The 27,117-nt window shown below is 41.5% G+C and overlaps 2 protein-coding genes across 3 annotated transcripts; both read left to right on the top strand.

Moving 5' to 3' along the window:
• Positions 1 to 1,990: 1,990 nt before the first annotated feature.
• Positions 1,991 to 9,823, top strand: kera (keratocan). Of its 2 annotated transcripts, none has more exons than XM_037759901.1 (3): positions 1,991 to 2,215; positions 7,850 to 8,724; positions 8,893 to 9,823. In XM_037759901.1, exons 1-3 carry the CDS (start codon positions 2,184 to 2,186, stop codon positions 9,060 to 9,062), a joined length of 1,077 nt encoding a protein of 358 aa, XP_037615829.1. In that variant the 5' UTR covers positions 1,991 to 2,183; the 3' UTR covers positions 9,063 to 9,823. The 2 variants fall into 2 exon arrangements, with proteins under 2 accessions (XP_037615829.1, XP_037615830.1); XM_037759902.1 differs by lacking the exon at positions 1,991 to 2,215 and adding an exon at positions 5,937 to 6,034.
• Positions 9,824 to 11,379: 1,556 nt separating this feature from the next.
• Positions 11,380 to 26,889, top strand: epyc (epiphycan). The gene is made up of 10 exons (XM_037759852.1): positions 11,380 to 11,594; positions 14,002 to 14,213; positions 20,805 to 20,994; positions 21,330 to 21,776; positions 22,076 to 22,258; positions 23,622 to 23,747; positions 23,964 to 24,122; positions 24,218 to 24,420; positions 25,204 to 25,299; positions 25,920 to 26,889. Exons 2-10 carry the CDS (start codon positions 14,022 to 14,024, stop codon positions 26,088 to 26,090), a joined length of 1,767 nt encoding a protein of 588 aa, XP_037615780.1. The 5' UTR covers positions 11,380 to 11,594; positions 14,002 to 14,021; the 3' UTR covers positions 26,091 to 26,889.
• The last annotated feature ends 228 nt before the right edge of the window (positions 26,890 to 27,117 follow it).

The raw sequence follows: 27,117 nt of genomic DNA, 5'->3' as shown, positions 1-27,117 counted from the left end.
TTGTTTTAACAACTTTTTTCACATTTCACATGTTTTTATACGGTCATTTGTACCGATTCCCAATCTAGGACAATTTCCTCCTCTTCCTCCTGGGTCGCCCTTATTTAAGTCCTGAGTGGAGCTCCTGCTGCTGTCTAGACAATAAAGTCCTTTTATAAAGCCGTAAGCCTCACATCCTCCTGCTTGAGACGGGGAGTGAAAGTATAATCAGGTGTTGCAGCCTGGCAGCAAAACTCCAAAGATCATCCTTCAGTCCAGACCATCTATCTCTTTATGTCTGTTGTTATTCATACTCTGTGTCCAATCCATCATCACTCTGATCTTGTCTCTTTTTTACTCAACTCGACGCTTTTCAGTTCTCTGTCTTCTTTCAAGCTCTCTCCCTATCGCTTGTGCATGTCTCTATTTCTCCCCCTTGTCCCCAAAAGTGTAGACATGGGTTCCAGATGTCCCATCTGTGGCCTTAACGCAGACACGCACACGGCCAGGAAGAGGTAGAGGGCAAGAAGGCATTAACCCAATCCATCTTCCAAGGTTCTTCTTTGGATGTAGTAAAGTAAACTTGCTCTTAATATCAAATAAAATAAAACATTTTTAAGAAGAATGAATTCACATATTTATGGGACATTAACACCAATTTAAGGGTTTCTCACCAACCACTAAAGGATGAAGGTTTGATTCCAGATAGTAGAAACATCAGGTCGTGCATTCTAATAAATACAACCTGGGTTTCCCCCAGAAATGACGCTGGGCTGTGAAGCGATTTCTGCGTAGGCTAGTGGCCACGTTCATCATGTGACGCACACCAGCCCAAAAAACATTGTTTGCATACACAATCATTGGAAAAGGAGCGTCTCTAAATCAATGAACACCTCATCAGCGTCACAAAAAAAAAAAATCAGTCAATACATTTGATTGGTGTCACCCAACCATACATCCATATAACAACGAAACTACTGGCAAACTCAGGCTGTCTAAGGGGCAGGGGCAAAAAAAAAAGAAGGTGTGTGTGTATATATATATATATATATATATATATACATATAATGTTTATCATGTATTTAAGCGTGTTAGCATCATTTATCCTACCAAATTGCATTGCAATCCATCCAATAGTTGTCAAGACATTTCACTCAAAACCACAAAATGTCAACCTCATGGTGGCACCAGAGGAAATATCAGGGGGATCACCAAAGTAATTACAATTCATCATCTGGGAACCACGAACGTCTGTAGCAAAATTTCTCAAAAACAATGAGGAGAAACTACAAAACAGGAGCACCCTTGCAGATAGCACTTCAAATACAAAAGAAACCCTGGAAAAACAGTACAGTAGGCATACATATTTTTAAAATACTGATGTGCACACATGTGGTTTTAGTTAGCTCTTCATCTTTGGCTACACATCAGAAAGCATCAAACTACAAAAGGTTTACTGCCATTACCATTTTCCATGATATATTACAGTATGGGCGAGCCACATAAAACTAATCAAGTTGAACTTTTACTTCCAAATAAGTGCTTTAGTGGTCTGGGGCTCCTGTTCTACACAGTGTTGTATTGTGAAGCTGTTTCTGGCAATGACCAGGTGTAAATTCTCAGTGACGTCGGTGAGTAATATATTATCCCTGATCGGCATGATGGGAAAAACTACAAAAAGAAGACTTGGGTTGTTAAAAAAAAACAAAAAAACAGGGAATTTTCCTGTAAAAAGTTGGGTGTGAGCGCAAACCCCTCTAAGCTCCTCTCTAACCTCACCTGACAGCCTAGTAAACACACCCTGAGGCCTGTGAGCTAAATGAGCCATAAAATGGTCGTGCACCCATCCCCCTGGGTACAGAGCAAATCCTCCATAGTAGACCAAATGGTTAAATTGGGTGGAGTGACAACAATTTCACCCTTAACACCACACTTCCATTCCTCCCAAAAAAATGAAAAGAGGCGGAAAAAACTGCTGGGCTGGCAGAAAAGTAGGCAACACAAAGGACATCCCAACTCACACACAATCGTCCTCCCACCAAAAAAACATATGCTCCATCATCTCAGGTTCAACCGGTGTCCAAGGTGCAGCCTTGGGGTAATCAAACCATCAAAATTACAAGTGGGATAAACGGTGACACTGCGGACAATCAACAGAGCTATTCGTTGGAGAAGCTGGAGAACAACAAACCACATCTGGCTGCATGCACACCACTCACACCAATTGGAGCAGCAGGTAAAGATGATCTTATCTTTCTTTAGTCATAAATCTGTTTGAGAGAGCGGGAGTGAAAGGCTTGGACAGTGCATTTTTGGATTGATCTTCTATGTGGTGCAACTTGCAAGCCTCTTGTTTCAGAACTTGCAGGTAAAAGAGGTGAAGTAACCTTGCAAATAAAACGGGGCTTTCGTTCAGTCACACTTCATTTCATGAATTAGGATGCTTAACATCAGGATCAAGATTGAGTGATAGACACTTGTAATCCATCAGTTTGCAATAGTTTTAAAATCAAGCTTAGAAATGAATTAACTAAGAAAAATCAACTGCAGCTGTTCAAACTTTGCAAATTACACACACCTTGGATAGTCATTTTTAACTGCCAAACTTGTTTTTTCCACATAATAATTATCCATAAACACAGTTGCTTTCTCAACTCTGGATGCAGTAAGCCAAGCACACTCTTCCAAATGTCTCGAAGTCATGGAAGTGGATTTCAGCAAAGCCATCAACTGGAACCGATCCCGCAAAAACCATGCAGTGCAAATACATACCCGTAGTATAATTAACATAGCTGGCTCAAACACAAAGCCCCTGGCAGGAAATGAGCATTATCATATTCCTCTGCATGTGTTTCTCCTTAGCCTGTCAGGCAGATTGTAGCCAGCATTTGTTTTCAGTAATATATGTTCCATTTTTCAGAGATTTGTGAAGCTCTGAATCACCATTTTCAACAGTTGGGATATTCAATCGTAAATCTAGACACACATTATTAATGATTATTGGGTTGTAATGAGACTGTAAGGACACCCCATCTATTGTGTGTAGATGGGATCAGTAACAGTTTCTATCAAATCACACCCAGTTTCAGTTAAACCAAATAAAAACAATTTACACCTCATTAATTGTATTTTGACCGCAGGAACCAGGGTCTAAATAAAGGTACAGGGACCTTTTCACCCCCCAAAAAAGGCCCTGGTCGGGAGTTAGTTCTTTCTGAAAGTACTGGAACTTTCGAGATGGAGTTTGCAGGGATGACCGTCGCTGATTGGTCAATCACACACCAACCCGTTCTCACTCCCAACCCGTCAAATACCGCCGATTTGGCAGTGCCGATTTGGCAGTGCCGAATTGGCAGCGCCCCTCGGCTTCTGAAACCGATGCACGGAGGCGCCCATTAGCGACAGTATGTGACAAACTGTGCTTTCAACTAACTCCAATGTAAACCCACCTGTGGCGTTATTCGATGGACGGAGAAAGTGACGAGAAAGTGACTATGCATGTAATGAGCGAATATTGACAGGCCATCCCCAGTCCGTCCAATAGGGGTACCCCGTGCTTCTTGTTTAACTGTTCAACGTATTCTCATACAGCGGTAAAGTTATTCCTTATTTTTCTAGCATTTTCCTACAAATGTCCAGCGTCAATTTCCACTGCAGTCTTTTCAAAATAAACCTCCATCTTCACAGGAAACAACGTAGGATTAGGCAACAAAACCACTTGGTTGGGATCAGGAAAAGATCGACTTGGTTAGGTTTAGGCAAGAAAACTACTTACTGTAGTTAGGATTAGGAAAAGATCGTGGTTAAGTTACGCCAACCCGGAAATGGTTACGCCTCACCCGAAGTGGCGTAATTTAAGTACGGAAGTTATGTGATAAATAAATCAACGTTGACTTCTGGTTTCACAAGGGGTAGGAACAGCGGTCTCCTGGGCAAAAGTCCGGTGTCTTTTCACCCACCCATCCACCCCAACCTCCTGCCTACATTTAGCAATAGTAGAGGAGAGGCTGAGTGGAGGTAAATTCTTAGTGTAGGAGTTACAAGATGGCTATCTTGTTGCTTAACACACTGAGTTGCATGTCAAGTAACTGTAACTGTCAGTAGCTTCTGCAGCCTGACAGCAATCTGCATCATGCTCAGAGACATGCAAGGACATTTGTCTTCTTTAATTTACTGTGAGCTCCAAAATCCATTTTATACCTTTAACTTCAAGAACAAGGATTAGGCATAATCTGTTAATAGCTAAATTAAAAGATAAAGGTGTGGCACGCAAAGAAGTGCAGTCACTTTGAGCTGACGAGCCAAGCTTGTTAGGACAGCACAGCGACTGATGCAAACATGTGTTTCATTCATCTGGATAGTAATTTGTCTTTGACGTACAGTTCCTATAAATGTGCTCAGGTCTAACGCCTGGATGTGTAATTGATCGTGCAAGATTACATCACCGTTCACAAGCGCACCTTGGTAAACAGAGGAGGAGCTCTGATGGGATTACATGGCTGATCTTGGATCAGTGTTGCTCCCATCCTCACACAACTCAGCTGGGATTATCCTGCTGCACTCAAGCCTTTGTCGTCATCACTGGAAATTAGCACAATTTAAAGTGAATAGAAGGGTCACCAATCCTGACGCTGGCTAGTTTGTACGACAACAATTTGCCTGGTCAGCGTGCAGTAAAATCCCCCCAGATTAAGCCTGACCTCCGTTCCTTAACACCATCACGTTTCATGTCTGCAGACAGTGTTTTGTACTTAAGTAGAGTGCGTGTCAAGCCCAAACAACGTGTCTTCCCTCCTAACAATGTAAACTGAGGTACTCATCAAAATCCTCATAATTTCCCAGAAAACAATAGTCAATAGTAAATAGTAGTCAATAATAATAGTCAATTTCGCTTACTTTACTGCACTGACTTTATTGGGCACAGGATTCCCATGACCACTACCTTGAGAACACCTTCTATGCTCTACTCTGACTTCATGGCATCTTGCAGTTCCCGTAGATTTTTCAGCCAAATATAAATGATGCTCCACTTGATACCAAAAGTGTTTTGAAGTAAATTTAAGCCACATAGCCTTCAACTTGCTTCAAGCCATATCCTGCAGGAATTACTGGTATTCGAAGTAAGTTAAACAGTGGCCATGACAAGACGCAAATGCACATACTAGAAGGAGTTTTTAACTGGTTTTGAAACAGTCTCAATTTAAGACGGATCCCTCTATATACCTACAACTTACTATAAGCAAACCAGACCATCAGTGAGAATATTGGCTAGTTCTATATAGTTATTCTTAATGCTTGTCATTGGTGTCACCGGTTCTGAGTCTGTGCAAAATCAGACGAAATCATGCAGGTTCGCCAGAAACTCCTTCAGATCAGACTCCAGCGGGGCCTTTGGTAGCGACCAACCCACAACGGACAGACTCAGATCCGGTTTCGCTGTCGCGAAAATGCAAGTTCCTTGTAGTAATTTTAAATATGCTGTGGCATTCAAATTATGGTCAGTATAATGGGATCCATCCATCTTATCCACATCACAATTATACTGAGCTGTAATCATGGACTTGTGTGTGTGTTTATCCCACATTCTGCGTTAACTGCAAACACTGTTTATTAAAATTTTTATAATTTGCATGAAACAGATTAATGAATCCTGATCAGATCGCACCATGGAACAGCACACAATTAGCGCAAAAGGTTGGCAAAGGACACCAAGAGATTTGTGAGCGGCGTTTAAAAGAGGTCAAGCATGCCATCCAAAGGTGGATGGGCTGAAACAAAGAACAGATAGGCTTGTATTAGCCTGTTTGTAAGTGGGCCATGTCTAAAGTACTGAAAAGGCTTAGCACACGATACATCACGATGGGATTATGACCTTTGATCCTTGGAGAATCCCATTGGCCAAGAGAAGCTTTGGTGTCGTCATGAGTGACAGGTTAGCACGGGACACTAGTGGTACAAATACAGGGCAGAGAGAGGTACAGCCTCATCGTTTGGGACAACACTTGATAACTTGCTGAGGAAGGACATAGGCAAGAAGGAATTTACAGAGTTTAAGGTAAGATGGGTTTCTGGATATTGATACCTCTGGATGACAGGGTTGGTAGTTTGGTAGATTGTTGTTGTGATTGGGTTTTACCTTTATGGAAGCATGGGTCACGCTCAATATTTGCACCACACCTCGTGTCCAAACGCTGGGTCAGGAAGATTTGGCCCCCGTACAGTGAGAAAGCAGGGGCACATCTCTCAAAACAGGTGTGCCGGCTTTGTCTTTGAAGTGAGCCCATCCATTGGAAAAGCGTGGCGGCTTCACAAAATGAGTTCCAGACAAACGTGGAGTGCATCAAGAATTTAAACAAGCACCAGATGGCAGCTGAGAGGAATCAAGGAGAAGCTTAAGAGATTGATGGCTAGAAGATGGTGGAGCAGACTTCAGATTTTGTTCGTTTCACCTTTTTTTGTTGTTTTTGCGCTTCTCTGTTACATAGCATCTATTGTATCCCACCTTTTGCATCTCATTTTACCCCTGTCAGTGGCTAGGACCAGGCCAGCTGAACTTTCCCTACACTGTCATCCCTAACAGGGAGAATAATTCAGTTCTCATCTCACGGGAAGGCATGACATGAGATTAAAAGGACATTCTACGAGTCATCAGGACGCACTTTAGGCTTTTCTTATGTTATTTCTACGCTGCTTTTTGTGTGTAATTTTTACGCCACGCAACAAAACTACAGTAACGTCCATAGTTAGGTTTAGGCAGCAAAACCACTTAGTTAGGTTTAGGAAAAACATCATGGTTGGGTTTGCAATAAGTACGCAAACAATCCAAAATTCGTACGGAAACAACGTGACACAGCTACAGATAAAACGTGACAAATGTCACTTACAAAACAAAACACCGGTCTCCCAAACATTCTCATCCCAACTCGTCACATACCGCCCCTTAGCTTGGTGTCACACCCCTTGACATTTGGCATCACGCGCCTTGGCGCCATTTGACAGAGCCTCTGTATTTGATGCCCTGGGAATTAGAATGGGCTGGGTCTCCTGGTTGAAACTCCCACTTTTTATTCTGTGTCACTAACTCTGAGCGTATATACAGATGCGTTTACATTGCAGTCAGTACAGATTACATGCCGTACAAATGGCACACCAAAAGCAAGAACAGCGTTCTTAGTGCACACTAAATGCCTTGCGCCTTAATCGTGTCATTCATACGCCTTTTCATGCGACCTGTCTGGTTTGTTTGCATGCATCATTGTATCAGCTGTACAAATCACAGCAGGTGGACTTAGAAATGTGTGGAGGGCATAGTGTTGCAATCAAAGCCTGATGAATAACGTGCATCTTACAACTGACATGCAAAGCCTTCAAGTCTGAGCTTCAAGATTGCGCTAATGCAATTAAAGTTGACCTGGCTCTGCATCCTGTCTTTGGAGCTTTACGTGACATTAGCAGGCAAATAAATGACCCAGAAACAGCAGGTTAGCCTGCTCTGTTGGCAGCTGCCATGGGAATTTAATGATAATGACATTAGTGGTAGAGTAGGCGCCATACACTGGCGGTGGCTAATTTGGGCCAGATTTTTAACACGTGTGCCTTTAGTCAGCTGATTTATTTGCATTTGATGCTAGCCACGTGATCTTTAGGATTTAAAGTGGCAGTAGGTTAGATTTCTACCGTATGAAAGGCCTAACTAGACACAGGTTCTAATGCAACCAATCGTAAGGTCAATTCCTCAAAGTCCCCAATCCTCCAACATCTTATCTAGTGCATTCAGTCTATTTTCCCTTTTCTGTCTGAAAGCCAATGTAACTGTGTAGCACATTACACAGGTATCTATAATATTGTTTTGTCTCCCTTTCCATCATAGGTTGGGTATCGAAATGGCACTTCTCCTGAGTCTTCTCTGCACCTTGTGCCTGGTTGGGCAAGTTCTCGGCCAGGATATGCCCTATGAGGAATTTTTGGCCCAGATCCAGGCCTGCCCTAAAGAGTGTACCTGCCCCCCCAACTTCCCTCGTGCTGTCTACTGTGACAACAAAGCCCTGAAGAGCATCCCCAACATCCCCCCACACACATGGTATCTCCACCTGCAGAACAATCTAATTGAAGTCCTGTCAGCTGATGCCCTGCGTAACGCCACACAGCTGCGCTGGTTGAACCTAAACCGCAACAAAATCAATAGTAAGGGAGTGGAAGAAGGTGTCCTAAGTGCAATGTCTCACCTTGTGCACCTCTACATGGATGACAACCTCTTGAGCGCGGTGCCATCTCCACTGCCAGCCAGCCTTGAGCATCTGCGTCTCTCTCGCAATCGCATCTCCAAAATCCCTGGTCATGTGTTCAGTGGTCTGAATAAACTTAACCTCTTGGACCTCCAGGGGAACAAGCTGATGGATGACGATGTGACTGAGGTGAGCCTGAAGGGTCTGAACAATCTGGTACAGATCAATCTAGCCAAGAACCAGCTGACTAGCATGCCTCTTGGCTTGCCACCCACCACTACCCAGCTTTTCCTTGACGGCAACAACATTGAGAAGATTCCAGATGACTACTTCAAAGGTTTGCCAAAAGTGGCATTTGTGAGGCTCAACCACAACAAGCTTGTCAACGGAGGAGTTCCCAAAAATGTGTTTAACGTCTCCAGCATTTTGGACTTGCAGCTGTCCCACAACCAGCTCACCGAGGTTCCCTTCATTTCATCAGACCTTGAGCACCTTTACCTCGACCACAACAATATCAAAAGTAAGTCTGTGACATTTTCCCAAAGCACCCACTGTTTTTTTATCTGATTATAGGGATTCATTCGAGCTGTAGAGTGTTTCTTCTATGCTTCTATTAAATAGGATTGTTTATCAGAGAGGTATCCTGTAGTGTTATTGTAAGTAATTTATTGCCTTTGTGTATTTACAGGTGTAAATGGCGCAAATATCTGTCCTGTCGCCGTCGACGATGTGGACGAGTCCGTCAACGACAGTGTTCCTCGACTGCGCTACCTCAGACTGGATGGCAATGATATTAAGCCACCAATTCCCAGGGATGTCATTCTGTGCTTCCGTTTCCTGAGGTCCATTGTCATCTAAAGAAAGATTACACCTAAAGTCCCACAACTGATGATGATCTGTGAATCTATGTAACACAATAGTGACTTGAGGAATATTTGCATGTTTGTGAAGCTCAGATATTTGACACTAGTTGGCATCAACTTGTTTTATTGCTGTGATTTAGGGAAAAGTTCCTTTCAGCTCGAGAAAACATTGATTTTTTTCAGTGAAATTTGAATAAAATCTAAAAGAAAGTGCAAAATTAACAAGGAACTCTATCGATGCTGTTGTTGTGCCTTATGTTGGTGTAAACATCTGTATTAAAATCTGATTATAATTTAGCATGTCAGTGTTTTTGACGGATAGAAGAACAAAATGTGTTAATGGCATGTTGAGCACTCTGTCATTATGCTTCTTTGAGCAGGAGGCAAAACTTTTGAATGTGTAGGCAAAATATCAGTTTTCATTTTTTTCTACTATTTCAGGAAAACCTTTTCTTTATACTTGTAGACTTGAAGCCAAATTAATGGTCTTATGTTCTAGTTTTTTCTTATTTACTTCAGAAAGTTTCTTGATTCTACAAATATTTACTGTAGGTAATTTCTATTTATTTAATATTGGAGGAAAAAAAGAATATTCATGGCCAATATTTCTTAATGTTTTGTATACAAAAGAAATGTGATAACTGTTTTTAAAAAATGCCAACATGTGTTTTAATTCTGGTAATTTTTTTCTGAATAGACTGAGCTAGAGATTTCATTTGAATTGTCTTCAATTTTAATAAAATATCTGAAAATGAACCCCGGTATAATTTTGTCTTTTTTTTTTTTACAACTACAGCATTTACATAACATTTGAATGCAACCTAAATGTAATTGTACATGATACTAGTGAACATACAGTAGATCATCATCCACATAAACCAATAAACCAAGTAACAGTAGACTCCCATTAGATGAACTGTGTAGCTATAACACAAATGTTTTGTGCGTCTGTCTTGAATGACCGGTTCACACCCTTTTGAGCTAAGAAATTACATTACCGTGAAATAACATTCATGGATCAGAACTTCCTACTCCCAATCATTTGTTCTTCTGTCCAAAAGTTTGAAGTCTCCAGATAGAGCCTATATTTGCCTGGGGACGAAATGAAAAATATGATTAATATGTCAATTTTTTTAGTGTTTCGTGTGCAAAACAGTTGAGCAAGAATAATAAAAAAGACCTGCACCACCTGCCATTATGCATGTTTAAAACATACAGGTTATCCCATACCCGTAAACAATGACATTACCAGTTACTCTATATGCGAACCTGCCACAGTTTACAGGACAGTCGTGACTTAAAGGAGCAGTGTGTAGGATTTGCTCCAAAATTAATGCTCAAACATAATCCATGTTTCTGCTGGTACTCACTAGATGAATGCTTCTACAGAGTTGGACCGACACTGCAGGACTTCTGCGGCTCTTTACAATGAACTGTGTCATCCACTGTGCGTCAATCATTGTGTCAAGATATTTTGGGCATTCAGTCCTTTGTTTTTTCAGCATACTTGGCAGAAGAAGCCCTGAATATAAATCCCAGCCTATACGGCAGGTGCAGAAGGATTTCTGGCTTTACCGCTACGTCCTTTTCCCCTCACTCATCAAAAGGTCTAGAGTTACCATGGGAGTGAGAGAGAGACGGGTGGGCAGCTTGAGACAAAATCGTGGCCAAATAAAGCTGACAGAGTAAAGCTTGCAAGTTGCATCCTGTGTGTCCTATTTTTTTTGTTTTAACAATGCACATTGAAGATGTGTAGCATCGGTACAGAACTGCAAAAGAACCACTTCCCTCGGGTCTCGGCTCAGATCAGCTCATTCTCCGTGAAGTCGTGTCATAGTATCCCACTACTCAACTCAAATCTGTAGTTAAGGCAGAACGTTTAGCGAAGAGAAAGCAGCTTCAACCGAAAGGGAGGGTATAGAGGCCTTCCTCCAAGCGGGGACTTCCTCTCAGCACCATGCTAACAGGGGCTCCTCACAGAGCTCCCATTGTGTACAAGGGCCCCGTGGATCCCCCCCATACATGAAAGCAACACATGCCAGAGTTTCACCTCAGGAAAAGGCGGACAAATATTCCAGTCTGATTTTGAGTAAAGAAAAATAAAGGATACTCTTGTAGGGGATAAAAAAGGTATTTTGCCATTGAGGGGGGGCTCTCTCTTTCTCTCTGTGTGTCTGTATATGTGTGTGTGTGTGTGTTTGAGAGGGTCGTGCATGTGGGTGTACGTCGCAGTGGGGTGGGTGCACTCTCCGACTGACCAAAAGCAACGTGCTCTGGTCCAATCAGTCTCAGTGCCTACCTTCACACATAAGCGGCAGGGGCACTCAGGTCCGCACAGACCTATACACATACACACACACACTCGTCACATTCACGCACACACACACACACACCTACACCTTTCACACACTTCACACCCTCCCCTCTTCAAGGCACCCTGAGCGACCTCTCACCATTGGCCAGGTCCCGGAGCCCTCAGCATCTCCATCACGGCTGAAGGGACCATTCGGGAAAGCAGGAGACAGAGGTAAGCGTTCCTTGGTGCTATCTTCAGGTATAGTCGAGGGGATCAGGCTCCAAAAAACACTGCTAGTGGAGTCTTGGCTAATTGGTTGGCGGTGCAGCTGCTTTATTTTCAGGGATTTGCTTTGGTGACTGAAATGTGTCGTCCTTTGGCGATCTTAGTGGTTGTGATGTGTGTGGCTGGTAGTTCTTTAAGCTTCAGTAGGTGTGATTCAGGTGTGACAGGTGTTTTCTTTTGGGATTATTGACAACCTTGGTGACTTATTTTGCAGTTTTGACAGCTGCAGCAGTCTTTTTGTGTAATATGTAATCAAGCAAGCCGGCATGAATTTTTGCCTCAAGAGGTTATACAAGTCTTGAACTTTTTTTTGTAAATGTTTTGCTAAAAAACAAATATGCCTCCCTCCAATTTCAGAGTGTGATGACAATTTGTTGTTTATATAATTTTTATGCATTTCATATTATTTTTGTTACTTACTTATATTGTTGTCACCCGCTTAAAGTTCCCTTTAAACCCTTTTTTTTGTGATACAAATACGCCAGTTTGTTGTGCAACCTGTCCTGTAGCAAAGGGACGCTTGTCAAGTTTGCTTATAAAGGTAGAATCAGTGGATATCAGGAATGCCCAACGCAAAGCCAAGCATAACACGGAGGTAGTCTGGAGGCTACACACATACACGGTTTCCACACACTGTACACTGTGATGGCCTGTATAAGCACACCTCTGTCTCCAGCATATAGTCCCTCTTTCAGTGTAACCGTGCTGGATTTCATATAGCCTTGTGACAGAAGGGCTATTTCAGCGAGGATGCTAAACCTGTTTTCTCAGCAGGGTGCACTCAGTTCATGTTGGACATTTCCCAGAGATAATTGATTTGCATGATTAGTCTAACCCCTCTGATATCAACAAAGATTTGATTCAGGAACTTAAATAACCTGTGAAGGTGCTGTGGGTTTTTGTTTTATATATCTGCCCTCATCACCAAAAATAGCAGCTCAATTTTCTCTCTCTGAAAGATAGGTGTGTTAAGACAAAGTGTGCATCTGTGAGAGGATGTGTCTTACCAAGTGTGTGTGTGTGTGTGTGTGTGCGTGTGTGCGTGAATGTGTGTGTGTGTGTGTGAATGAAGCTTTTCGTTGCAGCCGTAACACGCTGCCATCCTGTCCACAAACCTCGGTGGAATTTGGAGTTTGAGTGCTGAGACAGGCAGCGACCGGGCCTCATAAAGGCCCTCTGTAAAGGGCGAGGGGTCGAGTTAGCTTAGAGACCTGTCTCTCTCTCTCTCTCTCTCTCTCTCGCTCTCTCCATCTATCCCTGAGGGCCAACATCTTGTCCACGTCTCTCTCTCTCTCTCTCTCCCTGTCTCACTCTTTTCTTCCCTTCCCCTCGCTCTCCGTTTCTCTGCCCCGGCCTAGAGGACTCTCTTTAAACTCTTCTTCTTTTCTTGGATTTCACATCGCCCATCTCAGGCCTGCCTGCTCACATGTGTGGCTACACCTGCTATTCATGTGAAATACCTCTACTGACAGATGAATAATTCCTACGCCCTAATGTCTGCGGTAATTAACATATGCTAATCGTATTAGCACTTCCCACTTCATGAACTCAACCAACCTCACTAAGCTTAGCAGGTCTGTTCTGCGAAGGAAATAAAACGAGATTATGAGCAGCAGCTATCTGGGTCAGGGTAGTGCACGGTAGATGTGCACCCAGTGAAAATCATACACGCTAATTTTAGATTCAAGTAGAAACTCTTGTCTGTGCCTTCATTTCAAGTTTGTTGCCAAGGATTTTGCTGCATGTTTCTGCCAAAGCCTTTTTGGTGTGATTGGGGAAAATAAGCCAAAAACACTTTAACGGCTTTGAAAATTTATTGGAAAAGAAGTGACCAAAAAACAAAAATCCTACAAGCTGAAAGTAGATAGTGTTTAGCACAACAGACTGTTCAAAACGCTCCCATGGTTCCTTATCAGATCAACTCTGACTCCTGACCTTTGACACGCCACAGGCGTGCACTGATTTGAGCCAAGATGGCTGCTCCCTGGAACAGTGAGGCCTCTGGCTACAGCGAGGCAAGAGGCCCTCATATTTCGATCCCTCCAGCTGTCTGCACCTCAGTAATGAAATCACTGACCTTAGTGATGTGACACAATGTCAAGACCTGCTCTGTGGTACCATACAGGCTGGTTATAATATCATGAAGACATGCCTTGTTGAAGGGCACCGACAGCAGATGCTTTTGTACTGTAGCAGTAAATATATAATAAAGAAAGTCAATTTCTGAATGGTCGTTCTTTTTTCACTTAAGCATTTAACTAGTTACAAGGGGAAAATAACAATAAATAACACAATGAACAAGTGAAAAATCACCTTTCGATGTTCCTCTTCTGACTTTACATCTCTCTGTCAGGTGTCAAGGTGGACTCCAGTATGAGGATGCTCGTGCGGCTTGTGTTGGGACTCTTCGTCCTCAAAGCAGCGGTGGCCGGCCCCAGGTTTTCCCGACAAGTGGACTTGGACTCGTACGACAGTGTCAACTATGATGTGGATCTAGACAATTTAAATTTGGAGAACCAGGATATCTATGACTACGAAGATGGGCTGACGATCGATGATCCTCAGGTAAGAAACTGTGTCGGTCAAGGCCATCAACATTCAAACACCCCGGCCTTTTATTGTACAGCCCCAACTGTCATTACAAAGGAAGCCCTTGTGTTTTTACAACATTTACATTTATATTATTATTATTTATCTTTCTTATATTGCACCTTTAATTGGCAGTTCAAGTAAATGAGTTGGGTCATGGCTTTGCTGATGCCTAACTAACTTATGCAACATTTCACCCATATGAAGTTGAGTGATTGCTGGAAAGGTTGCGGAGAAGTATAAATGATATCACATCAACATGATATACAATTTTAAAACATGCAGGCTGCTACAGTTCCCAGAAGTCCAGATTTTCTTCCGATCACACAAATCACAGCCGTGACGACCAATTGGCTGGTTTTGTACCGAGGTCACCAGGTTCATGAAGCAGAGAGGCATCCTGTCGATTCCAATGGCGGCCATTTGGAAAATGGACAAACTGCTCTCCGGCTTTATGCACTACTGTGGCCAAAATATTCCACTTTTATACCTCTTGGCCAGCCACCATTTAAGTAGCGTGCAATAGAGTTTCCACAGGCTGAATTCTTCTGAATCTGGAGTATTTTGTTATATGTGGAATCAAACAATATTTATGCCCCAATGATGGATATATATTTTATTTGCGTGCAAAAATGGAGGATGGAGCAGCCAAATATTTTTGTTTTATTTGATTGATTTATTTGTTGTTGTTGTTGTTTTTCTTTTTTGACTTTACATTCAAGCAATTACAATATATATATACACATTTATTTATTTATTATTATTATTATTATTATTATTATTATTATTATTATTATTATTTATTTATTTATTTATTTATTTATTTATTTATTTAATTTTAACATAATTTGGGGGGAAATTTCTGCCATTTTATGTGACAGATGACAGTGTAGAAATCGGGAAGAGAGAGAGAGAGGGGTATGACATGCAACAAAGGCCCCAACCACTTGGCTACCAAGCTGCTCCCACAATAAATATATTTCTATCAGTAACCGCTAAAGAGAGATAATGCAGGAAACTCAGATGGAGCATGATCTGCATGTGCTCAAACTTCAAGGACTTCAGGTACTTTTCTCATTCTACTCAAATACCTCTAAGCACAACAGCTTTTGAAAGATGAGTGGAGACAAGAGGCAGAAAGGGTTATCGGCTGGATGATAGAGTCCAGAAGTGCCCTCTAAATCAGGCTCAAGTTGAGTGTGATGTGGCAAGACTGCATGCAGGGCACGCTGGGATAGCAAGCTATAGCCATGTTACCGTTTATACCTCTCTTTGTAACACGGAAATTAGGCCAGGGCAATGTCAAGATCTCATATTTTCAGCAGGCTTCTTCTGAGCCAGCGGTTTAACTTAAACCTGATGTGGGTTGCACTCACGCCCCTGCTGTTATCTGAGAGCAATCCCACAATACAGATCTAGCAGACATGACAAAATGTAGCAGAACTAACGACATAAAGCAGTAAATTATTCCCATCCACCGTTGCAAAAAGGTGCAACAGCCTTCTGCCTATAGCCTACTATTTAAAATGATTTAATCATGTTGTGCAAAGTTTTACAGCTAGCTGAGTGTTACACATGACAGGGTTCAGTGTGGGAAAGTGGTTGCAGTGGACTGGTTTTGATAATGTCTCTCTGTTTAACAAGCCTGGATATGACACAGCACATTGCATACGATTTTGTGGGAGTTTGTGGGAACGAAAAGAGGGGAAACAGTAGAGTTACTAGAATCTTTCCCATCTTGTTGTTCACACTGAATAAACACAAAGTTTTGCAGCCTTTCGTGTTGAGAAATAGCATATTGCAAGGATTTGTCATGTTGTTTTGTTTTGCACAAGGTGATAGGGCATCTCCTCAGATAGACTGTAAGAAGAGAGGAGATTAAATGGATTTTATTCACACACACACATCAGATGTCAGGGGAGAGATGAAGCGATGGTCGCCTCCACACCTCTGGAATGCTGACTCTTTGCTTTCCACTGTTGGTATTTCTCCTCTTTCTCCTCGGGGCTTGTCTCTTTTGAGAGCAGTAAAGGCTCATCTGCGATCTGCGATGTTATCCAAGCAAATCGTCTTCAGTCTGCTGCATTCAAATGCTTTAATCACCAGTTTCTAGATTTGCGTAGGCGTCTTCTTAGTTTCACCAAGACATTCAATCGGCCTTTCATCCTTTTGAATCAGACTTTAGCAGCTCAGGTATTAAACTCCGAGGTAATTTCTCAAGCGGCTGTTTGTACTAGTGCTGTATTGGATTGTATTACTGTATATAGTAAGCACTTATCTTGTCGACCACCTGGAGTTCTTCATTTGCTCCAACAACTAAATCCATCCACAATCTTGCCACTTTATATTAAATAATATCTTGTCGAGAGTTATATGAGAAGATCGATACCACTCTCATGTTTGTGCGTTAAATACCAGCAGGCAACCTCAATGTCTGAAAACTGAAGCCAATGCTGAAGTGCGTTAAGCTTGCATTCTATCTAACAGCCAGCAGGGGGCGACTCCTCTGGTTGCAAAAAGAAGTCTGATTGTATAGAAGTCTATGAGAAAATAAGCCTACTTCTCACTTGATTTATTACCTCAGTAAACCTCACATTGTAAACATGAGTTTATGGTCTCAATCACTAGTTTCAAGTCTTCTTCAATACAGCATGATGTTCATTTGGTAAACTATGGTCCCATTTAGAGTCAAATAGACCATAAAGCAGGGTATGCTTTAGGGCGTGGCTACCTTGTGATTGACAGGTCTCTATCCCAGTGTTGTCCGGTCAGTTCATGAAAGTTAATTATAACATTTTGTTCACCTAAAAATGTCTTGTTCAGCGTTCGGTTGTGCTTAGCTCCACCCTCTCGTGTCACTTCTGGTTGCAAAAAAACAAGATGGCGACAACCAAAATCCCAAACTCGAGGCTTCAAAACTGCAGTCCACAAACCAATGGGTGACGTCACGGTGACTACGTCCATTTCTTATATACAGTCTATGGTACAGTGCTATCTTAGCTAAGCATAAAGACTGGAATTCGGGGGAAACAGCTAGCCATGCTCTTTCCAAAGGCAACAAAATCTGTCTTCCAGAAACTCAAAAGCTCACTAATTAACACAATATACTTTGTTTGTTTAATCCGTACAAAAACGACTGAGGTTTAACAGACTTTGGGCAGTTACTGCAGCCGGCGTTGGTATTTACCTACAGACTTGACTGTCATCAATCTTCTCATCTAACTCTTGGCAAGAAAGCAAATAGGCATATAGGCTATTTCCCAAAATGTTGAATTATTCCTTTAAGATGCAAAATGCAAGGATTCTGTTGGCATAAATGTGACTGAATTTGCCACATGGCTTCTCATTGGACTCAAGACTTTACATGCATTAACTTGATATTGTACAAGCTGTATAGTAGGCTATCTGGGGATGAACCATGAGATGGGTGACTTAAGAAAATCATCCTGTCATTTTGTTTGCTGTAAAGGAAGCAGCTGGTGAACCAGTGTGAGGATTTTTTGTAAAGATTAAGTCTAAAACGTACTGTGCTGAATGCACCTACTGACTGACACACTATATAGCCTACTACAGCAGCGACATACCATTTGGCATCAGCTTGATGCTCGCATTCAACGTCTCTCCCTGTGCATTCTGTATTCCCATGCTGTTTCCAGAGCTTCTTTTTTTTCAGTATTTTTAGTTGCCAGCCTTTCGCCTCTTCTTTCCCCTCGGGTGTATATGTTTGCTTTGGGGAAAGGGGGAAATGAAGGGGAGAGCTGCAGCGAGCAAACTCTGTGCAACACTTTTCAAAGGCCTACCTTGTTGTATCTCAAACTGTGTCTCTGCCAAGCTTTAAAATGTGACTGGACATCTTTTCATTGCTGCATTTTAAAGTCTCTGCATGACTTTTTTCTCAGTTATATTTATTATAGCCTATCACTGAAAGGATGTACTTTGGTTGACTCGATTTATTGTACTGATGTACAGATTTGATTCCTCTCGACTCTGATTACTGTGGTCGAAAGTAGCTGAAAAATATGGATTTCGTGCAGCTACCATGTGTGTCTTGGTTCCACAAGGACCATTCCTTGTTTGGAGGGTTGAGTCAGCCGTGTTGGGCGTTGAGAGAGTGTCAGGTATTACCTGTGGTGGTGTGTGGGCGTTCATTGCCCTCGTCTGGAGGATGGTAGAACTGCAGGTTTGATGAAACATCAAACAGCAACTGCAATGACTGTAAATGCAATTATAATGCCGTGATGGATATACCTGAAGCTTTTAATGAAGGAACCACAAAGCACTGTAATTCATAAAGCTTGGTCGGTTTGGCGGAGCCGTCTTTTCATTTATTTCCTAACATAAATGCTGCTAAGCCTTTGTTTATAAAGTAATTTGATATTTTTGAGGTAGAAGAGACATTAACATGGACACGTCCATGCACTTGGATGCACCCTCCGCAGATTGTCTAGTCCTTAAGTTTATCAAAAAGCAACATACAGCAAGTTTAGGGTCAAATATATCCTTCTTCTTCACATGGGATGATTTAAAAACCTTTCAATAAACACTACAAAATTTAATGTCAGAGGTTGAACCATTTCCTGTTCTCACAAAAAAAATGATTTGTAAGTATCCCTCAGTTCATAACCAAGTAGATATAAACAAGAGTTCCAAACCGAATCCATATAAAGTCTAAAAACAGAAACTCTTGTGGCACAGTAGATGGCAAGATATCTGCCAATGCTCTTTGGTATATCTTTTGATATGGAAAACACATTTCATACACTCAAAGAGCAGTTATTGTTGGTTGCGAGTGGAGAGGTTAATCACTTTAACACTTCTACTACAAAAATGTCTTCTACGGTCTATCATGGAGGTTGCATCTGAGCAGCCATTGCTGTCTCTGGATAGTTAAATCTGTACACTTTGCTGCCATCTAGTGGTGGAGATGGAGATGCTGAGAGTCTCATGGTTCATTGTTTTGGTCCTTGTTAAAGACTATGTCACCTCAGATCATATTGTCTCAGTTCTGGAGACTGTTGTTAGATTTCACAGATTGCCTGCCTTGTATCGTCAATCCATCCTCCATTTCCTGCATCCACTTGTACTCAAACTACATGACGACAATGCCAAATTCTACTGTATTTGTCCTGTGATGATCACAGAGGGTTGTAGTTGTTTTTTTACTTAGCACCTAAAAGGTCTTGACCTTTATATCCCTGCTTATAATACATGTAGATAGAAAGGGTGAATGTTGTATAATGGACGTGATCAATACTTTTGCTTAAGATGGACTAAATACCAAATGGGATATCAAGAGACATTGGTGCCAGTATAGTATGGATAGAGCAGTGTTTCTTGATTAATGCTGTTGTTGAAATGATAGTTGGTAATAGGTGTTGACAAATTAACGAATGCAAACATTTCAATTTTCCACATTTGCATTCATTAAATGCATTGACTGTCAAGTAAAATGTCCTTTCTGGATTACGTGGTGCAGAAGTCCTGCTACACAACATGATCCCACTTTTCATTGAGATGTCAAACATTTTGCATGTTGCCCTCCAACGCCAGTTTTCTTTTTGATCTATTGAAAGCATTGGTATAATTTTTAATGACCAGGCTGTATCATCTGCTCAGCATTATGATTTGTTAGACTTTTTCATTGCTATTCTGTTGCTAAGGGAAAAACTTTGGTCCAAGGTCACTTCCTGTCAGCTACTGCATTAACAAGCATAGCAACAGGAAATACAAAGGGATCTATTTAGAAAGTTTATGTGGTGAAGTTTGAAAAGGTCTAGACAAACTTGACAACATAAACTTTCTAAATGGGCCCCTTTGTGTTTCCTGTAGCTGACAGGATGTAACCTTGGACCAAAGCTGTTTCCCTAAAAACAGAATGGCAATGAAAAGGTCTATACAGCAGATCTGTCACTATTGTTACACTGGCTTCCAACTTTCCTTAAAGTCCTTAATTATGATGGTATCTTAGAGTTTATCAAATATTTAAATGTATAGGTTAACTATTTTATTTTGTTTGAATCTATATATATATACATAATTCCTTAACATTTTTTATTTTATTTTATTTATTTTATCACGGGGGAGGTAATGGGATGGGTTTTAATGTAATTATTATTTATTCACATATTTATTATTATTATTATTATTATTATTATTATTATTATTATTATTATTATTATTATTATTATTGTTATTATTACATATTTTTATTTTTATTATTATATTTCTTTTTTTCACCTTTATTTATTCAGGGTAGGTTCACTGTGTTCACTAGTTTAAGTATGTCTTGTCTTCTTTGTTTTATTATGTATGCAAAACCACTATAAATAAAATGTATAAAAAAAAATATTTAGGATTAGTGTAAAAGGTCTTGGCCTGTATTTTTGCTTATCTCTTGGAAAATTCAAATCAGGATGAGCAAAATGGAACACAACACACAGCCAAATGCTTACTTTGGAGTTTTATTTCATGCACAGAGTAAGAAAAACATGAAATATCACTTTTCTGATGCTCGATCTCAAGTCAAACTCATACACTTTTGACTCACTGCTGCTGTCTTTCCCTCAGATAGAGATTGGAACACTGGCCCCACCTGACTATAACTACCCTGTACCCGAGGCCTCGCTGGAGGAAGAACAAGTAGAAGAAGAGGAGGAGGAGGAGGAAGAGGAGGAGGAAGAGTTGCCCCTAACACCCCAGCTCACCCCTCAGGGTTCAGGGGGATCTGGGGTTCTCATGGGCCCAGACACACAGAAAGGTCTGAAAAAGCACACACCCTTAACCATAGAAAGTTCACTGGGTTTAAGAGAGGGCCTTGCTCTACTGCTCTCTGGGGCCTTCGGAGTTGTAAAAGCAGCATCACCCATAATGACAAAAACATCCAAAACAAAAATCTGTTCTCTAATCTCATCGTCTACATCTTCAACAATCATCTTTTTCCATATGCATGTCTTCCATTTAACTAGCTGCTAATGGTTAAATGTGTCCTTTTCAATCACTGTGTCACCATTTGACTACTTAACCTGATCATCATGTGTGAGCTGATCCATTTCATCTGTCTGTTTATTAATACCTAATCTTGTCTCTAACAAGAGGTGGAGCTGCGTCTGACGCCCATTGACATCCTTCATGTGTCCGGGGATTTTGGGGGCTCCGTAGGGTCTGGGGCCTCGGGAGCTTCTGGGGCTTCTGGCTCAGGAGACTCAGGAGACCTACTGGTCTCCGGCGGCTCTGGGGGTTCTGGTGATATTGTCCTGATTTCCGGAGACTCTGAGGAGCTCCTCAGCTCTGGGGGATCTGGAGAATTCTTGGTATCTGGGGATATCTTGATATCTGGGGATCTCTCAGGGTCCGGGGATACTTCTGGAGCCTCCGGAGACCTTGGCTCTGGGATTTCCATTGAAATCCCCCTGGGCTCTGGGGAAGAGTCTGGTTCTGGGTTCTCTGGAGATCTCTTGATCTCAGGGGCCTCCGGAAGCTCTGGGGTTTCTGGGGACTCGGGTGAGTCCGGTGACTCAGGGATAACATTGATATCTGGAGGTTAGTACAGATGCCTGTTTGGCAGGCTTGTGGCAACTCTATTTCTTCATGTGTCTTACTCTATGTTGATGTATTGTCTTAAATTCCATTTAACTGCGTCCTTTTTAAATGTAGTTAAATGTTGATTTTGCTTATAATCTTATTTGTTGTACTCTGTGACATCGTATTTGTGTTACTCATAATCAATGTTCTCCTAACCTAATGTGTGATTGATTGGTTAATGGGTTGATTGATTGTCCATCTCACCTTCCACCCTCCTAATGTCGTGTCTCCTAACCCCGACCCTTGACTCTAACAAGAGGAGGAGCTGCCCCTCATTCCCGAGCCTACCCCTAGCGAGGCATCAGGTGCTTCAGGGGAGTTCTCAGGAGCTTCAGGTTCTGGAGACTTAGGGTTCTCTGGATCCTCTGGGGCTTCTGGTGTCTCTGGCTCTGGAGACGCAGAGGTCCCTGAGGTAACTCTGGTCCCTGACACTGATAAAGGTCAGTATTTAATCTAGACTTGTGTGAGATATGTTAAAGGCAGGGTAGAAACTCAAGTACATACCTCACACGTCAAAACGTACAGTAGGCCTATACCAAAAACAAGGTGCCGATGTTAGGCCAGGCAGCCAATGAATCTTTTTATGAAGTGGTCCTTGTCTGTCAGTTTTATCCACTTCCTCCTGTCAACATATCCTCATATAATAGTTTGTATGACATCTTACGAAAAGTTGTACCTCATTTTTGTGTATTTTCCTACGAATGTCCAGCAACAGGTGACTAATGTCCAGCAACAGTTGACTAATGTCCAGCAAAACGTGATGAATGCCCAGCAACACGTGTCAATTTGCGCTTGTTGCATGCTTTACATACATCTTTTAAAATAAACTTTCGTCTTCACAGGAAACAACTAGGTTAGCTTAAGGAAACAAAATGACTTGGTTAGGTTAAGGAAAAGATCGTGGAATGGGTTAAAACACTTGAAATACTTGGTTAGGTTTAGGCGACAAAACTACTTAGGTTTACGCAACAAAACTACTTGGTTAGGTTTAGGAAAAGATCGTGGAAGTGGCTTTACATAAGTACGGAAGTTACGTGACTCGGGATATGAACAGCGATCTGCTGGGCAAAAGTCTGTTGTTTTTTGACTCACCCATCCATCCCAACCTCCTCCCTACGCGCCGTTTGTTCATGATTACGTGGATTACATACGAACTGATTTCGTGGGAAATATACGAATTTCAGTGCATTACTTTTCGTAGGTTTACCTTTGAGTTCATTGTCCAGTCCCTATAATACATCCATGGTGTAAACATTGCAAGATTTTAAACATTGATTGTAAATATAACTTTTGTTTGTTTACAAGAAACTCCTTTAAAGTGAGTGAAGCCGATTTAGCTGGGCAAGATTGTTTTGGAAATGGAAACGCATAGAATGGTCTAAAATTTATTGCGGTAACTGGCTTTAGCATTGGCACATAGTCTGCAAAAAGGGATGGTTGCATTACTTGCCTCCATAACTTGGAGTTATTCACTGCAGGAACTATGATCACATAAATGTGTATACCAAGTACAGTGTGGTTATCTAGCGTAGAGACAGCTGACACTCCAAAGACAAAGACTAAAGCCATTTGAACTGACTTCCCTAAAAGTGTTCACCACAGATCACATTTCATGTCATTAACCCCAAAATGCCATTTTCATTTAACTCCCATTCATCAGTTAAATGCCTTAAACACTTGGTTAACACTGCTAATATATTGTGTGTAACTTATCACTGAGGCAAACAGTGGGCTGCTGTTTGCCAGACACGTCCATGCTGATCTAACCTGTTTCTTTTAACACCTAATCTTGTCTCTAACAAGAGGAGGGGCTGCTTCCGATTACACCAGAGACCCCTCAGGAGGGTACTGGCGGTGTAGAAGGGTCAGTGAGCTCTGGGGAGCCTGACGAGCCCGACGAGCCTGACGAGCCTGTGATTGACAGGAAAGGTCAGTACTTAACAAGACAGGTATTGAATTCAGAGGAGGATGATTAAAAAATGTCCGAACTTGTCTGCAAAAACCCTGAATCCTGATTTGATTGACGTCGCCCTGTGGATTACTAAAGGCTGATTTCATTAGCTACCAACTGTCCTCTGAAATGCATTGTCTTACTTTTTCATATTTTATTCCTTCCTCTTCCTCCTTCTTATCCATGTGCTCCAGGTATGCCCACTTGCTTGCTGTGCACGTGCCTCGGTGGTTCGGTCTACTGTGATGACTTGAAGCTGGATAGTGTTCCACCTCTCCCCAAAGACACCACTCACTTCTACGCCCGCTACAACAGAATCACCAAGATCAACAAGTCCGACTTCGCCTCCATGAGTATGTTTGAATGGATATGTATAAATATTAGACCAGCGATATCCAGAACCAAATCTAAAAGTTGATGTTTCGTTGTTTTTTTTGCCTCCGTCCAGGCAAGCTGAAGAGGATCGACTTAACCGCCAACGAGATCACGTCCATCGATGAGAGAGCGTTCTTGGGTCTCCCTGAGCTGGAGGAGCTGGTGATTCGAGAAAATCATATCTCACAGCTGCCCGCTCTCCCAGAGACCATGAGCCTGGTCGATGCCAGCCATAACAACATTGGCACCAAGGGTATTCACAACGAGGCGTTCAAAGTACGTACACTTAAACTTGCATTCTTCCTAATAGCCAGCAGGGGGCGACTCCACTGGTTGCAAAAAGAAGTCTGATTGTATAGAAGTCTATGAGAAATGCCTGGCGATAGCCAAAATGCCGAACTTGAGGCTTCATAATAGTAGTCCACAAACCAATGGGTGATGTCACGGTGACTACGTCCACTTCTTATATACAGTCTAGGGTTTGGCCATAAAATCCATTTAGAAATTATGCACCTTTTTGTTATAGGCCATTGTCACTGCCACATACACTTGATCTCCATGCCAAATTTCAGCCTCCTAGGACAAAAACTGTGGCTGCCAAAGGGTGGGGAAATTTTTGTGGACTGACCGACAGAGTGAGCTGCTGGTCACAGCTATAAAAAAGAAATACCATCGGCCGATTTATATTTAATCCTCAAACATCAATACTTGCATCAACCTCAGAAATCTAGTCCTGGTCAGGCTCCCTCACACACATTATAGTACTGCTTTAGAGTTTTTAATACTGCATTGCACACTTCTGTTTTACATTTTGTGATTACTTGTGATATTGGTATTCTGTTCATGACAAAATTGTGATGCTGAAATGGACAAATAGAGGCCTCGTTCGTCAAAGCAAGAGGTTCATTTACATGAGGAGACATTGTGAGAGTATCTGTGTTTCAGCTATCTCGGCTGGATGTAGGGAAGTCAAGACTACCTTAAAATGTACTGGGAATTCCTTAAAGTTTCTAAAGGCCTGAGCCAATAACGACTTCTATCTTTTCTCCTTGTATCCAGGATATGACGAGCCTGCTGTACCTGTACCTAACAGACAACCACATTGACTACGTCCCCGTGCCTCTACCAGACAGCCTGCGATCTCTACACCTACAGGTACATCTGCTTTGGCCTCATGTCTCATCGCTACCCACCACCGGTCAACAGTGACTACATTTACATGCATTCCGAATACGACAATATTTCTAATTTGATACAGGCCGTGTAAACAGCATACTCTGTTTGGATATTCTGAATTAGTCCTTTTTTCCGAATGGAGCATTTTCCGATTAAGACATGTCGGATATGCCGATATTTTTCAAGTTTTAGGAGCATTCTTTGGACACGTCTAAAGCCATTAAGAATATGCATCTCAATTGCATTTTTTTAACGTCAGTTTGCGACACACAGACACACGGCCTCTTGCCTGTTTACGTCCAGCTATGTGCGTTGTACACAAACCAACCAGCCGACAGTTTGCAGAGATGCATGCCCAGAACAGATTTCAGAATTAAGACTTTACTATAAGATTGACATTCAAAGGACTAAACCCAAAGTTTTACCAGATACATGATAAACTTGATAACTAGCTGAATGTCTGACTTTTAACAAATCCAGATATTCTTACTAACCTGGAACCAGTTCCTAAATGGAAGGGGACATGTATGATTACTAAAAGAAAAGGTTTGGGGAACACTTCTTCTAATCTATGTATCCTCCTCCATCTTCTGTTGCAGCGTAACAATATTCAAATGATGCACGAGGACACGTTCTGCAACCTGAAAGACTTCAACTACATCAGGAACGCGCTGGAGGACATCCGTCTGGACGGCAACCCCATCAACCTCAGCAGGACCCCGCAGGCCTACATCTGCCTGCCTCGCATACCCATCGGGGATCTCATTTAACCACACAGACACACACTGACTCCCACCAATACAAACCACATGCACACATCTTTTGTACATATTGACACACAAAGCCACACATGCAGACATTTATCACTCCTAAAACAATCAATTAAAATGACAAACGTGCTGCTGACATATACTATGGATCAGTAAAACTCTGTGTGGAAATATACATCCACAAACACATAAATTATGAGTCAGATTCTGGTGATCCACTGCTATACTTCTTCATTGTTGTTCAGATTTTTACGCCAGGCATAACACAACAACACACACAGTCGCTCTCACAGATCAAAACACATACACACACATACAATTACATACACACACACACACACACACACACAAGAACTTTCTCAAAAGCCAAACTGTTCCGCAACTTGATTTAAGAGAAAACAACCGGTGGCATTCGGAGAAATCAGTTTATTAAAAACCCTCAAATGGCATGTTTGTGTCTGTTTAGTGTCTGTTCACGACTGGTGAAAAAAACGAAGGAAAAAAAATACAGTAATATTGTTTAAATATGTTTGTTTTGTAAAAATAAAAACTAATAATATTAATATTAATGACAAATCTTTTTTTGGAAATGTATACTAGCGTAAACTTATTGAAGCTGGAGCTTAATGGAAGGTAAATTGAGTATCTAATGCAATAAAAGACGCATTTAAACACAATCATTTGTTGTAAAGTCTGTACTGTAATATAAAAATATATATTCTGAAAAAAAAAAAAGATTTTTTACATGAACTGCAATATTTGGTATCTTACATTTCAAAAAGTGATGTTTTTAACCGTGCACAATAGCCGATAACAAAGACTCTTAATGTCTATAGAGTCGATGTTTGATTTGGGAAGGGGGGGGGTTGTTGATTTTGTGGATGGGGTTAAGAATAATGCTAATAGCTTGCTATTGTGTGCTCTGTATGGAATAACCACAAGTGAATAAAGTTGTTTTGAAGACCTCTCCAAATGGGAGTGGCTCAACGTTTTCATTGACAACTTGTAGGTGAAGAATGTGAATTAT

The sequence above is a fragment of the Sebastes umbrosus genome, chromosome 23 (assembly GCF_015220745.1).
Source record: "Sebastes umbrosus isolate fSebUmb1 chromosome 23, fSebUmb1.pri, whole genome shotgun sequence".
In the NCBI taxonomy this organism is placed as follows: domain Eukaryota; kingdom Metazoa; phylum Chordata; class Actinopteri; order Perciformes; family Sebastidae; genus Sebastes; species Sebastes umbrosus.
The sequence above is the reverse complement of the archived record's forward strand: the minus strand, read 5'-3'. Positions and strand labels throughout refer to the sequence as shown.